The sequence below is a fragment of the Sparus aurata genome, chromosome 12 (assembly GCF_900880675.1).
Source record: "Sparus aurata chromosome 12, fSpaAur1.1, whole genome shotgun sequence".
Taxonomy (NCBI): Eukaryota; Metazoa; Chordata; class Actinopteri; order Spariformes; family Sparidae; genus Sparus; species Sparus aurata.
This window is the reverse complement of record NC_044198.1, coordinates 14,895,635-14,911,229: the sequence shown is the minus strand read 5'-3', so window position 1 is coordinate 14,911,229 and position 15,595 is coordinate 14,895,635. Positions and strand designations below refer to the sequence as shown.

Here is a 15,595-nt window from a genome sequence, read left to right as displayed (position 1 = left end):
CATTGCGTTCATGTGTTCTTATTTATGTCAATCACAGAAAGAGAGAAGAATCCCCAAAATATGTTTTATTTCAGTTAAATTGGCCTTTTTTAGTATCTGAAGGTAACATGAAAAGCACAGGTGAAAGGTATAGTGAGGAACACCTGCTGAGGGGAGACGCCCCTGAGTTGGGCATGAACCATGCAGGTCAGACACTGTTTAAATTAATCATTTTACCCAATAGAGCAAGCTTGGACACTTAGCACATCACATAATACCTTTATATTTTAATGTACTGAGTGCATCCTGAAGATGGAGCCATTGTTCTTTTTTATATAAAGAATTGATTCATGCAGTGACTGAACAAGCCTTATCTGAGAAAAATAACATTCCAATCAAAGTCACGGTCATCCTCTTTTTATCCCTTTTGATTAAAGCTTCCTTCTTCTAAACAAGTAGCTCAGAATTTCAAACTACAACCAGAAACAAAGACTTAAAATATAATGTAAAATACATGAAGCTACTTTGAGGAACTTGATTATGGCGGCCCCCTTTGGACAAAAGTTGACAATAGTGAAACAAAGTAAACTTTGTTTTCGTGTTGTACCAACAGACTTCAGAGCAGCTTCTTTCCTCAGGCTGTGAAATTCAAACTCAACTCATCATCAGCACAGATTAAAACTGAGTAGTGACAACTAATTCTACCTTGATAATTCAGAAACCTGGTGATAAGAATTAAGAATAACATTAATAGTAACTTTACATAAACAGTCAATCTTCTTGCTAATGTTCTTGCTACATCGGATAGCTAACAGTGTTAAATTGAGACTGTTTCATAACCAGCTTAAAGTTCCTAAAAAGTATATATTATTCAAAAGATATAGGGCAATGTGTTTACTCTCTAACAAATTGTTGCCTTTAAAGATGTATAACCATATTATAGTTATTTAGGGTGGCTGGAGGCTGGAACAAACCCATCATGAACTGAGTATGGGGGAAGAATGGAAAAACTAACACACTAACATTTGCATCCGTGGTTAACTTAATGTATATTCTGCAGCCCACCTGGGCTGTGTGTGTTCATGCTGTGACAGGCAGCAGTACAGTTCTTTTTTCAGTACATGCAAACTTTATACAGCAAAGTTCAAGGCTGAGATCTAAACTGACTACCTTTTTAGCTGAGAGGTTACAGTATGAACCAGGGACCAATTTGCGTGATGTGTTCACACGAGCCACGACGTCGGTCAACATGTTACTGTTCTGACCCACGAGTACCATTATTACTTCCTTGAGTAATCAGTACTCACGGGCCAAACCACGGCCATCTTTGAACTCACCCTTGATTTTGATCAAACACCTGTGAAGTTTTGTGAATGTTTCTCACACAGAAATATAAACACCCTGCCAAGTACTCAGAACTGCCTCTACGTTAGCTCCTGCTACAGGACCATATTTCATACATCAGCCAACGCTGATGCTGCTGGTAAGCAGTGATCTTGGGATTTAAAGGTCTAGTATGTAGGATTTAGAGGGATATATATTGACAGAAAGAGAATATAATATTCATAATTATGTTCTCATGTGTATAATCACCCGAAAGTAAGAAGAGTGCTGAGTAAGTAGACATAATGTGTTATTTAGTGAGCATTAGAGGTGCTGGTAGGTGGATTTTTAACTTTCTGACAGAGCCAGGCTTGTTGTTTCCTTTAGGGTGTGAGGCTTTGACCTCTGCTGGCTGTGGATCCATGTTTAATGGACACTTATGAAGGTTTTTTTTTGAGCCAATAAGCATATTTCCCAAAATTTGAAACTATGTCTTTAAATACGGGTAATTTTCCAGTGTGTGCACAGCTTGAAATCAGTTACAGCAGGTTTGAATTGTAATTTTAAGGCTTCCACCACACAACACTGACCCGTAGTGTGATTTATGTTATCTCCCCCAGCTTGTTCTGTTATCGTCTTGGCAAATAAAGAGACATTTAAATCACAGCTGAAAGAAATGATTATCTCATAATCTCTTTATCACTGGATTAACTGTGATGTCTCCCCGTATCTCTGCGGTTGTGGGATGAGTTGACATCCTGGGAGCGAAAAGAAGGAGAAGATGTCCACGACTCATCTCTCAATGTAAAGTTTGCTGGGCTGTGTCTTGATAAAGTGCTCCTCCTCCTGGTTGAGTCTATAGTGCATGTGCAGAGTGCCACGTAGTCCACCAGACCGCGCGCGCGTGTGTGTGTGTGTGTGCGGTGCAAGCTCTAACTCTGCGCTCCAAGAGTAATGGAAACCCAGCATTTATGAAAGAGGAGAAAATATTTGAATTGTCTGTTTCTGTCGTCGAGCGTTGAGCTGAGCTGAACCTGACCTTATTTGAAGAGACTGCTGTTTGCAAATGGGTGGAGGGGGAGTGCTAAGACTGGGAGATTAACAGAAGCAGGGATGTGTTATGGGATAGAAGTTGTGGGGTTTAAGTATAGAGGCATGTGATATAAGAGTTTTGGGAGTAGATTAGAGGAAGTGGGCCTTGCCATGATTGTTTTGAGAAATGTGTGTGGTCCTGTTTCACCATGATGAGATCATAATGAGGACATGAGAGTGAGTAATTAAATGCAAGTGGGAAAAAGAAATGACAGCTTTCTAATCTTGTCAGCCTGAAACTCCCGAAGCCGGACTTTTAAGCAGGTTTTAAGTTTGTTTTTTTTTTTATTTGTTTTTTTGAGAAAACAAAGCCACCAAAGTTGCAGAAAAAATTCTCACAAAGGCATACTTAATGAAATATCTATCTGCCCTGGCTGCTGTAAACACTTAAATGTAGGCCTCGCGTCTCCAGTAAAGTGCCAAATGTCCACCAGATGTTGATTCAGTGATGGCACTGAATAATTAGTGTTGGTTTTACGGTAAATTTAGCATCATGAAAGGATGGAGACCCTTTTTTTTTCTTTCCTCTGTACTCAGTGACGAGTCTCGTGCAGGAATTGTTTTTTCCTCCTTATTCTGCAACTGCAGACGTTGATTTATTCAAATTCTTCTAGCTCAATCGAGTGCCCAAAAAAAAAAAAAAAAAAAAAAAAATCAGGAAAGGGGATGAATTCCAGCAACGTGGACAAAAGAACTCGGCTAATTCCTTGCAGATGTGTCTGCGATCTGTGTGAGGGGAACACTGTGCTGCCCTCGCTGGAGAGAAAAAGTACTCTGCATACGGGAGAAAGTTCAATGAATTACGAGCAAAAAAACACCAGTGACCCAGTACAGCTGGTTCTGACTGCCTGTCTGGTTTTCCAGAGAAGCGAGAAGAGGCAACACAGGGACACATAGTTTTCGCTCTCTGGAGGAACTGTTGGTATGCAGAATCACAGGAGTGTGTGTTAGTCATCCCCGAAAACACAAACACAATCATCAAAAAGTGCATCAGCTGTTTTATACTGGAGAAAAAATCCATTGTGCTACGGGGCATCTCTGAAGACAAAACAGGAAACAAAAGGAACAGCCCTGTTTCACCGCTGATGCTGTGATTCAGTTGGAAAGATTTTTGTCTGAGTTGAAAAATCTTTTATTCACTTCTTTTCACTTTAAAGTCCTTCAAAAACTGATTATTCCCCAAAAAAGAAACACATCACACATTAGTGAGCGTCTGGCATCCTCATCCAGTGTCTGTGTCGAGCATTTCCCCACTTAGCTTTACCTCAAGAACAGCTCATACAAGTCTGCAGGGAGACTTCTTTTCCAGGAGCTCATATAACTCCACTTGGCTCTGATTCGCCCTCACAGCTTACACAAGCTGAAATGTAACCTCACGTGACTGCTAGATGATGTGTGCCCTCCGCCATCCAAGAACAATACAAACTGGTTTAACTGTAATTTACAGCGTGACTTAATCAGTGTGCTCTACCGTTAAATAGAACCCATTCTCAGACTTTAAAGTATTTTTAGTCTGCCCGGGGTTCTTGATCTCTTTTTCTCAGCTACTGTTAGGTGCCGAATGGATTTTCACTTGGATCATAAATGTCGGTGTTAATTTATAGATCAGTTTCATCTGAAGTATTTTTCTCAGTTACATTAAATATTCATAACCTAATATTACACCAACAAGTTAAAGGCACCCTGTGGAGTTTTTGACAACTATATAGGTCGACTGTGAAAGCAGCTGATTACGACCCGTATAGAGAGATGAAGTCCCTCCCCTCTCAGTTTGCCCAGCGGGACCTTATTCCGGAAAATAAGTGGAGTCAGTTGAGGGTGACAAATGCATTCATAATCCCGTTTGAATTGTGCAATGAGTTACACGTATGATGTTTGTCAGTTTAAAAAAGATCATTTTGCCAGTCAAGAAAATCCCAGTTTGTCATTAAAATACTAAAATACAGCTTGGTCTTGTGCAAGACTGCTCAGTCAACTATATTGTCTCAATCAATACACATCACCAACACCAACATTGTCGTTATCTTGGCACAGATAATAAAGGTGAAAATCACAATAAATCTGACCATATTGACAACCATGGTTATGTGAAAGGAGAGTTAGCTAGCTAACCAGCTCTACAAGGTCAACTATGGGTTTTTGTTGAGTGTTTCACAAGACGACGTCACTCACATCATATGTGTAAGTAACTGCAAAATTCAAAAGGGATCAAAAAAAGTTTTTGTCTCTTGCTATTTACTACATTTTCTAAAACACGGTCCCATGGTGGCCCACTGGCAACGGTGTGATATTGCTGCTCTATTTACATGTGATGTATGAAGCGGCGACCTCTAGTTGCCGTAATAATTGTTACGGAAACAAAGTAGGAAGTCAGGTGACGTAGTATAAAGAGTGGCAGGTTCGCACAGGGATGGATTTTTGGGTCAAACAAGGACAGAGCCGTTGTTTGTGTCCAGAGTGAAAGTAAATGTCAATGGTGAATTATTGTGACCTAATAATGTAGTTAAGTTTCATCACATACGTTAAGTAAGTGAAGAGACGTACGTAACGTTTATAGCTGAAGTTACAGAAGTAACATAGTTTCTGAAACCCAAAACAATTTTTTCCTGAACCTAAACCAACCATGGCTACACAACATGTGAAGCTTGATTGCAGTGCATTTTACTTGATAGCTTGATTAAATTTTATTTAAGTGTTGTTTTACACCTTTTCTATCGCATTGTGTAACACTATCAAACAGTGTTGTTAGCTAAAAAGTGGTCGAATGCTACCATTAGCTGTTGATCAACGGGTCATCAAATATGTTGTCTTACCTTGAGATACAGCCCAACGTACATCCTGAGTTTCACCGTTGTCTGTTCAGGCAATGATCAATTGGGAAGCGGTGAGATGGTAACGATCTGTCAGATTCCCCACATTTATACGACTTGCGACATGGGACAAATCAGCACGACATTAAGCTTCCCACCCTGGGTGTGATGTCAGAGGAAAATGGCCGCTTTTTGAAATAGTTCATTGCTTTACGTGAGAGAGGCAGGCTTGTGACCGGAGGCTTGCCTGTTTAGTCGTGGACTATGTTGCCAGATTTGGTGAGAGAAACAAGCAAACAGGTCTATGAAAACAATAAGTGAAAAAGAGGCCACATCAGTTTTTAAAAAATGAATCTAAAAAAAATACTAAATACTTGTAATTACATTTTTTCTCTTTAACTCTCTGGAACTTGAAGAAAATCAACTAATAAATGGACCAAGTATCAATGAAGACTGTGGGGGCAACAGTGATCTATCACTTTTAACAAAGTAATATGAGCCAGTACTAGGGAATTTAATAATATCATTACACTTCCCATATCAAGTTGGCTATTAGAATTGGGTTGTTGAAGAATATCTGCACGATGTGTATGTATTTAAAGCGTTCAGTATCTGCAGAGTGCCTTTGAATCGTCCATCTGAGGTTGAATTTAGTCTTCTCCAAGTCTTTGTTGTATTTATTTCCGTATTTCACCCACTTTGTCCCTGGCATTGTAAGCCAACTAGCTAGAAAACTCCAATATAGGCGTTATTTGTCTTTGAAATGTGTCTCATATTTGTGTTGTGTGCAGGGCAGTGGAAGGGTGGTGGGAACAGGGTTGTAGACGGATCAGGACAGGCAGATTTTGCTTTATTAGACAGGAGACACGGGCATGACCCCAAAAACCACAACCCCACAAAAAGTAAAACAAAAACAAAAAAAAGAAGCTCTTTGAAACCATCGGGGTGCCCCTGAGCAAGGCACATTAACCCCCTGGCTGCTACAGGAGTGTAAACAGGACTGATGTGGAAGAGAAACTACTGGTCTGGATAAATAAAGGACAGCTTAGAAAGCACAACACAAATTTCTCTTATTACATTCTTTATTTCATGTTTCTCGTCAACGACATGGCCGCTTGAGGTTCCACCAGCAATTCTTGTGATTGTAGACGTTTGCTCGTTCAGATGCTGTACAAAACATTCTGAAGTTGTAAGATAACAACGTAGAGTTTGTAAGGCAAGACCGCGATCCTCCCACATAAGAGCTCATAATTGCTTGTCCAAATGTGTTGTTTTCAAGCCAATAGCTCTCCTAAAACGTTGTGATTTAGAAACTGCAAAGTCCTTCTGTCCTCTTGCTGTGGTTTCGCAGCAGCTGTCCTGTGGTCAGTTGTGTCGATGCTAAAAAGAATTTCCTGCCTTTGCTCTGCAGATGAAAAACAAAATGAAGACCTTACATTAGGTTTCCCAAACTATGCATTATACCTCTGGTGATAACAGCAGGGCAGTGATTTGACTGGCTTGCAGCAGATGACTTATCAGCAGAGGAGCGTGGGGGTCACCAGTCTGCCACCAGACACGGTAAACGCAGAAATGAAGTGTCACCACAGCCTCATCTTGTTTTCTTTTTTTTGCTCAGAATAGACTAATTATGACCTTATAGAAGATTACTGTGCGATGCATGTGATGAAGCGTTCACGTTGTCAGCAGAGCTCCAGCACAGACATGCAGGACTGAGGCGCGGCCGGGGTGGAGGGGGGTTTGTGGGAGACGGTTTTCCAAGACAGAGCTGGAAATGTCGCAGGGCCATCAGCGAGTCATGTTTAGGTTTTCTGAGATCCTCATATGAGAAAGTGGTGCTCGCAGACATTTGGCAAGGAGTGTTGCAATTTGGTTGGGAGTTCATCCCACAGTCAGGGAAAAAAGCCATTTATCATGACAAGTTGTTGATCTGGCAGAGCAGGGAAAAAATGGAGATAATATACAGAAGGTTCTGGGAAATGGGTCATATCATTTATGTGCTATCATAGCTAAGTGGGATGGATTTCATAAGACATTTTACATCTGTTTCTGTGTTTGTGTTATGACTCAAACTATGCAATATGTTTTCCCCTCTTAGTGTTTAAGAAAACAACTTTCACTGTTGGTTACTGACACACATGAACGTTCTCCAGAGGGCCAGACAGTTCAGTTATCAAACACACTCGGTTGGGCATGATCAGACATCACGTATCCATCCAGTGGTTATATGAGCAGCAGCACCACACTTGTGTAACAGATTCAGAAACTCCAAATGCTGAACTCCTCCTCCTCCTCCTCACCATCATCTCACTGCAGGCTGCAGGAGCAGAGCGATATGAGTTTACACGGATACATTCAAACTTAGCTTTTCTCCTCTGCTCACTGAGTATCCTTCAAACAGAGATGAGGGATATCTAAAACATTTTAAGACAAGTGGCAACCCCCGGCTCATTTGATATATTCGATTTGTCACATTTAATCTCCTTTAATTGAGTTCATAATGGGCTTACGCATATTTGGCACGCCACTTTACGCATATGCGTGCGTCTATTTTTTTGTTTTCATCCTGCAAGTTGCCCAATCTCAAAGGAGCCCGGGGACACAACAGGGAGAACAGCAAAGAGCGGCTCTCCGGCAGACGCTACAGTGGTCGCACAACGGCAAGATTTTTAGCATTTTAAGCCAGGGCTCGGAGTACCAGCCACCGAGGCGCAGGGGCGCACCTCAGGAACAAGTGCAGGCGCGACCTGTCACCATCATCCGTGATGCCAACGTGAGACCTCAGGACACCTCGAGTCAGCAGCAGCAGCCTCCCCGGCCGACGTCCGGTGCGCACAGCCCCGGTGGACTCCCTCCTCCACTCCAGAGGCTCGTGAGAGGGCGCGAGCACCGCCAGCATCCCCGCGAGCGCCCCGGTGAGCGCGCGGAGCCGCAGAGGAGCAGCCGAGCCAATGACACCCAGGACAAAGTCACTGTCAGTCCGCCTCTGCCCAGGAGACAAGACATGATGGTCGGCGACGATCCCTACAACGACCCGTACAAATCCATGGATGGCGATAATCCGTATTACAATTATTATGACGTTTACGAGAGACCGAGGCCGAGGCCGAGACCCGGGTACGGCACGAGGGATCACCAGTACGGTAAGGCTGTGGAGAGTGCTCACAAAACAACATCTGAAGTCGTCTATCTGATAGATATGAACCATCAAGGGCTGCTTAGGATGCTAAAACGCTTCTGGTGTATTAAAGAGGAAATCAGTCAAGGATCAGGTTCAAGGAGTGGGACCCGATATCTCGATATATCTCGACTGATAAATTATCATCAATAATGTGGACTTAGTGACTAAGTGGGTAAAGGCAGGTATCAAAGGTTAAAAAGAGTTAAAGGTTATTTTATTTGTCATATGTCAAATCTGAGTTTAACTGCCTTTATGCTACATAAGACAAACAATAATATTAGCCCTGGCGGGCTCCGGTGTTGACCGCCAATGTGCTGATGAGGTGACGTGTGAATGCCAATCTGAAATGTCTGGGGTCCACTTGTGAGGAAGTGTGGTGCTCAAGCTCTGAGTGTTAAGTTTTCCAATCAGCTTCATGGTGGAGATTATTTTAAATAAATTCTGATGTGGCTGTTCTCATTGTCCTGGTGTGTGAAGACTGAGTGGAGGGCAGTAGATATGGCGTCGTCTGTGGATCTGTTGGTTCTGAATGGATACTACTGAGGGTCCAGGTTGGCAGGGATGTTTTTTTTTTGAGGGCACTGAACCAGTTTCTCAAAGCGCTCCTGTTGGAGCCACAGAGTGGTAGTCATGTAGACAGCAGACTTTGTAGGTACAGGGATGATGATGGCTGTCTTGAGGCAGGAGAGAAAGTCTCCTGTGAGTGAGAGATGTTAAAGTGAGCTGACTGGCACTTGTTTCAGTACATGGCCAGGTATATTATGTGGACCAGCAGCCTTATTCAAAGTTACTCTTAGCGGGATTCTTCTCACATCTACTATGGTTACTGACAGTTGCTGGAGGTGGAGTAGACTTACCAACTGCATCTTGGGGCCCCTCAAGAAATTTGGGAAACGGGGACGGCATTAACAACCATAAACCCCCAATAAAGACAGAAAACCAAAACTCAACATCAATGCTTATGTGATGATGACAACAGTAAAGTTGATTAGTTATTCTTTTTTTTTTCAGTTCTGTTTTTAATGTTATTCATATTTGGAGAAAAATAATTATGATTCATAATGGTGATTAAACGCTGGTTGGAGGTCCCACCCCTGCAAATGTTTGCGCTCAAATCACCACTGTCCCTCCTTGCCTCCTTGATACCAGCTGGCACTGTTGCTAGCTTCCTTGTTGAAACGCAGCGATGGTAAGTTTAGAAAATGACATCACTTTACCTTTAGGTGCAGTGATGTAATTAGATTGTAATTGTGCTGTAATTAGATAAAGTGATGTAAAAAGCCCTTAAAACCAGGAAAAGACAACACTTGCCATATCATCATGTATCGATATCCAAATTCAGACATGTTCTCCATTAGAAGCAGCTACTTTATATCAGCAAGGGTGGTGTCAAATGTTGCTTAATCAGAACGACAGGTTTGTAGTGTGTTAAAGTGCAGCCTTGTGGTCAAGACACAGGAGGTGTGAGTGGGATGATGCACTTTGAGAGATGAATGGATGATAATGCATAGTCAGGCATTATCCCTTACACATTGTCCAGCCCTGACTTATCTTCTCTCTATTTGACTGTCAATTCCTACATACTTACATCTATTTTGACATCTGCAAAAGTGTTCATTTATTAACTTCACTTACTGTCATTTTTAGCTATTATTATTATTATTGTTTTGTTGTTCTAGGCCTGCCCGATCTTGTGCCCGACGCGTACTACATTCAAGCCGCTGCATATGTCCAGAGAGTCCCAATGTACAACCTAAGATGTGCAGCTGAGGAGAACTGTTTGTCAAGGTAGAGCGCTGTCAGAACTTATCCACATGGAGAAAGAGAAGGAGAAAAAAAAACGAAGGGTTTACAGCCAAGTCTCAGTGTGATTCAGAGAGCTTTGAGCCATAACAGCCAGCTCAAAGTGTTTGTGGGTGAGTGCTGCCCAGTGGAACCATGAGGTAAAATTAACCGAATCCTGCCGCTGATGGTGGAGGAGGGGTGGAGCGGAGGACTTCTGTAAAGTTTAATCACAGTCTGTCCCGAGGGGAGAAAGCACGAATGGTAAACACATTATCGAAAACTTACCCAAACTACCAAGTGTCTTCAAACTATTTTTCCACCCACTATTTACACACAGGCAGCCTTCACTCAGACACCGAAAGTCCGCTCCGCTCAGAGGAGGGGATGTAGCAGGGAAAACAATCTGAATAACGTAGTTATGTCCATAAATTACATACGTTTTTTTGTTTGTTTTTATGCAAACTTACGCTCTTATTTTTGCGCTTTGCAGCTCAGCCTATAGATCCAGTGTAAGAGACTATGACACCCGTATGCTGCTGAGGTTCCCTCAAAGAGTCAAGAACCAGGGGACGGCAGACTTCCTCCCCAACAGGCCACGTTACTCCTGGGAGTGGCACAGCTGTCACCAGTGAGTATAATGTCATGTCAGTGCTGTCCACCTCACCATCTCAGGAGTCTTTGTGACTTGTGGCTGTCCCTGTGAGTCATCTCTTCTCACCAGCTGACACACTGGCATCATTAAAGTCATTTGTGTAACGTTTTCATGCACGAACTAGTAAACCAGACGTGGACTACCCTGCTCTGATTGTGGACAACACTTTCTTCACATATTGTAACTCAGATATGTGTTGTTTTGTTAATCAGTTACAAATATAACCATTCAATTGTTTCTTTCTATTGTCTGTTCCAGTGGGTAGTTGTGGTATGGCACCCCCTGTTGAACCCCAGTTGTGTTACTTTTGGCTGTTTGGTTCGTTTTTCTTGGCTGTTTTATGACTGTTGATATGAGGACTGACATCTCAACACAAGTTTTATTTGTATGTTCAGGCTGTCCAAGATTTTTTTTGCGACATTTACAGTCGCAGCGTAAAAACTTAAAACCATCTCTGGGCTTTCAAAAGATGAGATGTGACTGAACTTCACATGACCTTTAAATTCAGTTAATTTACAACTGCAAAGCCAGACATTGTAAAATAAAATTGTGTGGGTTAAGGAAAATGAGCCAAAAAGGAGAACCGCAGCTATTTCTGTGCCTTTACTGAGTTTTTGGAAAACAGCCTAGTTTTCCTTGATTGTACAGAAACTACCTCAGTCCATAGTTATGTTGTGAGACAACCAGTCCACTGTGCTAATCCCAAGTATGGGGCACATTTGGCTGAGATCCAATCCACTGTTGATGCAGACTGTATGGAAATTTTTAAAGTTACCTAAATCTATTTCTGGCTCATTAAACAAATGGTCTTTAAGATAATAGAATGAATGCAGATTCAGACTAACTGCAATGCTACATGTGCATTATGAATAAAATGAACACCTGTGATATTTTCACTCACAGTGACCGGCAACCATTTGAACATTGGGAAATATCCAACAAAATGTGCTTGAATGTGAATCAGTGCTCAGGAACAAAAACAGTCCCTGGTCGGTCTCATCATGACAGTCCGTGCCTGGTTGATGAGGAACTCGATCGGTTGAGATTAAAAATGTTGTTGAACACTGTTGCATCTGATCCACAGGCACTTCCACAGTATGGATGAGTTCAGCCACTACGAGCTGCTGGACGCCAACACCCACCACCAGATGGCTGAGGGCCACAAGGCCAGCTTCTGCTTGGAGGACACTTCCTGTGACTATGGCTACTACAGGCGATTCGCCTGCACCGCACATACCCAGGTCTCAAAGTTAACTGTGGAAATGTTGTTATTATTCTCTTTAAAGCTGCTTTCAGAAAAAAAAGTATATTACCAATAGATCACATGACTACCTGTATGTAAAAGGTGTCGCTCATGGTGACAAAGACATTTCCTCCTGATTCTGCCGCTCTCATGAGTTTTGCCTCTTTCAGCTCTTTGTTTTGGTTCAGTCTCACTGCTCTCGTCTTCCTAACATAGCAGGCAGCTATTTTCAGCAACAAATCCCACTCTGTGCTACCCGCTCAGCACCAAACAGCAGACAAACAAAGTTAGCAACTAGTTCCTGAACACAGAGCAGCATTTAGCAGCTGAAGAGCCAGAGTTCTCCATCAGGAATTGGTGGAGACCAAACTTAGAGCTAAAAGGAGAGTAAATATTGGACTCATAGTCATTGGGTGGCCAGAGACACACACAAACTAATACAAATGTAGCTTTGTTTGTTCTGGATGTGTAAATAAGCAACTACATGTTCAGCACATCAGCTTTTTAAGGTTATAATATGTCAGCGTTGTGTTTACATCTTTTTTAGTCTTGCTTTTGTAAGCTTAGACTGAGCTTTATATATTTACTCTCTAAAGAGATTGTTCCTTCCACCATGTTGCACCACCATGTTCCTACAGTATCCCAGAACAGACAAACACAAGACTGGCTCTACAGAGGGTCTTTTTTCACATTTTTGGGGTGTCCAGTTGGTTGCATTCCACAACCCCACCGCCATATGCCTCTAAATCCTACAGTAGACCTGTAAAACAAATGTTCAACATTTTGGGAAACAGTCTTATTTGCTTTATGGCGCAGAGTAGATGAGATGATATCTACCGCTCTCATGTCTGTCACTTTAGCTGAGCTCAGCACTAAGACTGGAAACAGTTAGCCTGGCTTTCTCCAGTGGTAACACAACATGCCAACCAGCACGTCTCAGGCTCACTACTGAACAAAAACTTCACCAGCAGATGTTTTTACAGGGTGTTTTGTGCTGGACCATTTCAAGCAAGGCCAGATGAATAGCCAGTTAGCTCATGTTAGCTTAAAAAAGCAACAATGTAAAACTCCCGGTAGTTCTGGATCAAAGCACTATGAATGCTTTTCCTACTGTAAACTGTCAAAATGTCGTCGGTGAGATATTGCTGCAAAATAAAAGCCACCCCACCTTGACAGATATAAATGAACACACTACAATGCGATGATTTTGCTTCACAAGTGTTCAGACCAATTTGGACAATAATTACAGCTTTCCATTGAATGTCTTGGTTGTCGTATTTCAGTTCACACACCCCTTAAAAGCAGGAAAACAAGTGCTCTTTTACTGAAGGAGCAGTCGTTAAGAGCTTCAGTATTTCCTTTTTGCATGAGCCAGTGGTGATGGTGATTAATGATTTTCCATTGCTCCTGCAAGATGAACCCACCTGCCTGAATGTACGTGATCAGTCGTTTACGACATGAATTTCTTTTCCATCCTGTTTTTCTCTTTTTTTCCTCACTACCTCCTACCTTTTTTGGTGTAGTTTCATCCAACAACACCCCTTAGATACAACCATTTTTAACAATGAATTACTGCTTGTCTTATAATAATACTTTCATTCTTAACACAAGATGAAAATGAAAACGAGTCTTTGTTAAAGTTATAGTAAAATGGCCTTGTATTGTTTAAGAAGAAGTCTGTTTGTATGTAAAATGTTTCATATGGACTCTGTCCGATGTTCAGGGCCTGAGCCCGGGATGTTTTGATACCTACAACGCAGACATCGACTGCCAGTGGATTGACATAACAGATGTGAAACCTGGATCCTACATCCTCAAGGTTTGTACCAGATGAGACGTTTAGAAGAGTAACATTAAAGTAATTATCAAGTCTTTACTGTTTATTTTCGAGCTGTGTTTTCGATTCCTTTTTCCTAAATATGTATTTTGTTGTATGTATGTTATATTTTGTATGTATACTATATTTTGTTGTTCTCCACAGGTCAGTGTAAATCCACAATATCAGGTCCCAGAAAGTGACTACAGCAACAACATCGTGCGCTGTGATGTGCGCTACGATGGCAACTACGCCCACGTGTCAGGCTGTCACATGTCATCGTAAGTATCACGTTTCATGTGACAAACATTTACTTGACATTCCTCGTGTGGTCCAATAATCCTTATCGTGTTTGTGTTCTTTTCTCTGTATTCAGGTATTAATGGATGACAGTCATTCACAGCACGCTCTGTTAATGTCAGTGAAGAGGACTGCATATTAAAAACATTTAAAACATCATGAAATAAACTTTAAACTGTTATTGAGGTTTATGATTTTATGTAATCCCAATTTAAAAAACAAAACAAAAAAGAAAGCAGCAATGGTGTATTTTGCTTGTGGTGGAAAGCATTTTTTTCTCCTTACTCATAAGTATATCTTTGTTTTTTCTCTTATCTCGTGGGATAATTTTCATTCCTGACTTCTATTACATTGTTCTGTATGCTTATATTTCATACCACATGTAAGATGGTTCAAGACTAAAATCCATGAGACTTGGAAGCTTAATACGAAAAGCTAAATACGAACATAAACCAGCTTGCTCTCCTTGTTAAGTCAATATCATTTATATCACAAAATTTAAAATGAACCAGTTGTGTAAAGGAAAATGTTTTATTTATAAGCAACGGGAGAAACTCTCTTTACTCCAGGGCTTTTGGTGATTCTTAGTTGAATAAAACATTGTGATATTGAATCACTTTTTTAGATCATCAGTTTTAAGTGACTTCCCTTCTGTCTTGTCTTTGTTTCTTGTTTCCTCTGTCTTATTGTTGTTTACACACACACACACACACACACACACACACACACACACTGAATCACAAACACACCATAACATAAAAACATTTTTTAAAAAGTGAATATAAAAGTAGCGCTACAAACTAATGGTTATTATCTTTGTAGATTATGATTATATTGTTGTGGATAATGCACTATTTAAAAATAAAAGGCAATGTCATTTGAAAATAAGGTGCTCATGTTCCCAGAGCCCCCCGAGGAAAGGACATAATATAAGCCTAAATTAAACATTGAAAGAAGCAAATTCTCACATTTGAGAAAAAGGAACCATAAAATGTTTTTGGAATATACAAGGACTCCAGTGATTCAGCATTTCATTTACATGTGCAGAATACACTGAGCAAGTTACCTACCTAGCTGAATAACTAGCACAGCAACTGGGGGCTTGGATTATTAGTTAGCATCAAAATGAAGAGCCGGTGTTAGCCTTGTTAGCTGGATCCTGGTGGCTAGAGTGGACAAAGAGAAAGACGGTCTATCCTTTTCTCTTCGCAGGGTTTTGTGTGCTTCTCTGAGGAACAAATTCCCGCACTGTTGAGAAAACTTAACGGCGATGTCCAGTTTACTGCCAGCCAACAGCCCAGCCTAGGGGTTTTTTTGGCTAAGTCACTTTCAGCTAGGTAGCTTAAATGGTAAGTCCACCAATTTTAAAGTGTGGTTACTTGGTAGGAACAACTGCATATGTGAAAAAAGTAGT

At 41.3% G+C, this 15,595-nt stretch overlaps 1 protein-coding gene across 1 annotated transcript; it reads left to right on the top strand.

Moving 5' to 3' along the window:
• Positions 1 to 7,481: 7,481 nt before the first annotated feature.
• Positions 7,482 to 14,824, top strand: loxa (lysyl oxidase a). Its single transcript, XM_030434705.1, has 7 exons — positions 7,482 to 8,347; positions 10,065 to 10,173; positions 10,661 to 10,798; positions 11,907 to 12,063; positions 13,789 to 13,884; positions 14,047 to 14,162; positions 14,258 to 14,824. Exons 1-7 carry the CDS (start codon positions 7,705 to 7,707, stop codon positions 14,262 to 14,264), a joined length of 1,266 nt encoding a protein of 421 aa, XP_030290565.1. The 5' UTR covers positions 7,482 to 7,704; the 3' UTR covers positions 14,265 to 14,824.
• Positions 14,825 to 15,595: the final 771 nt, after the last annotated feature.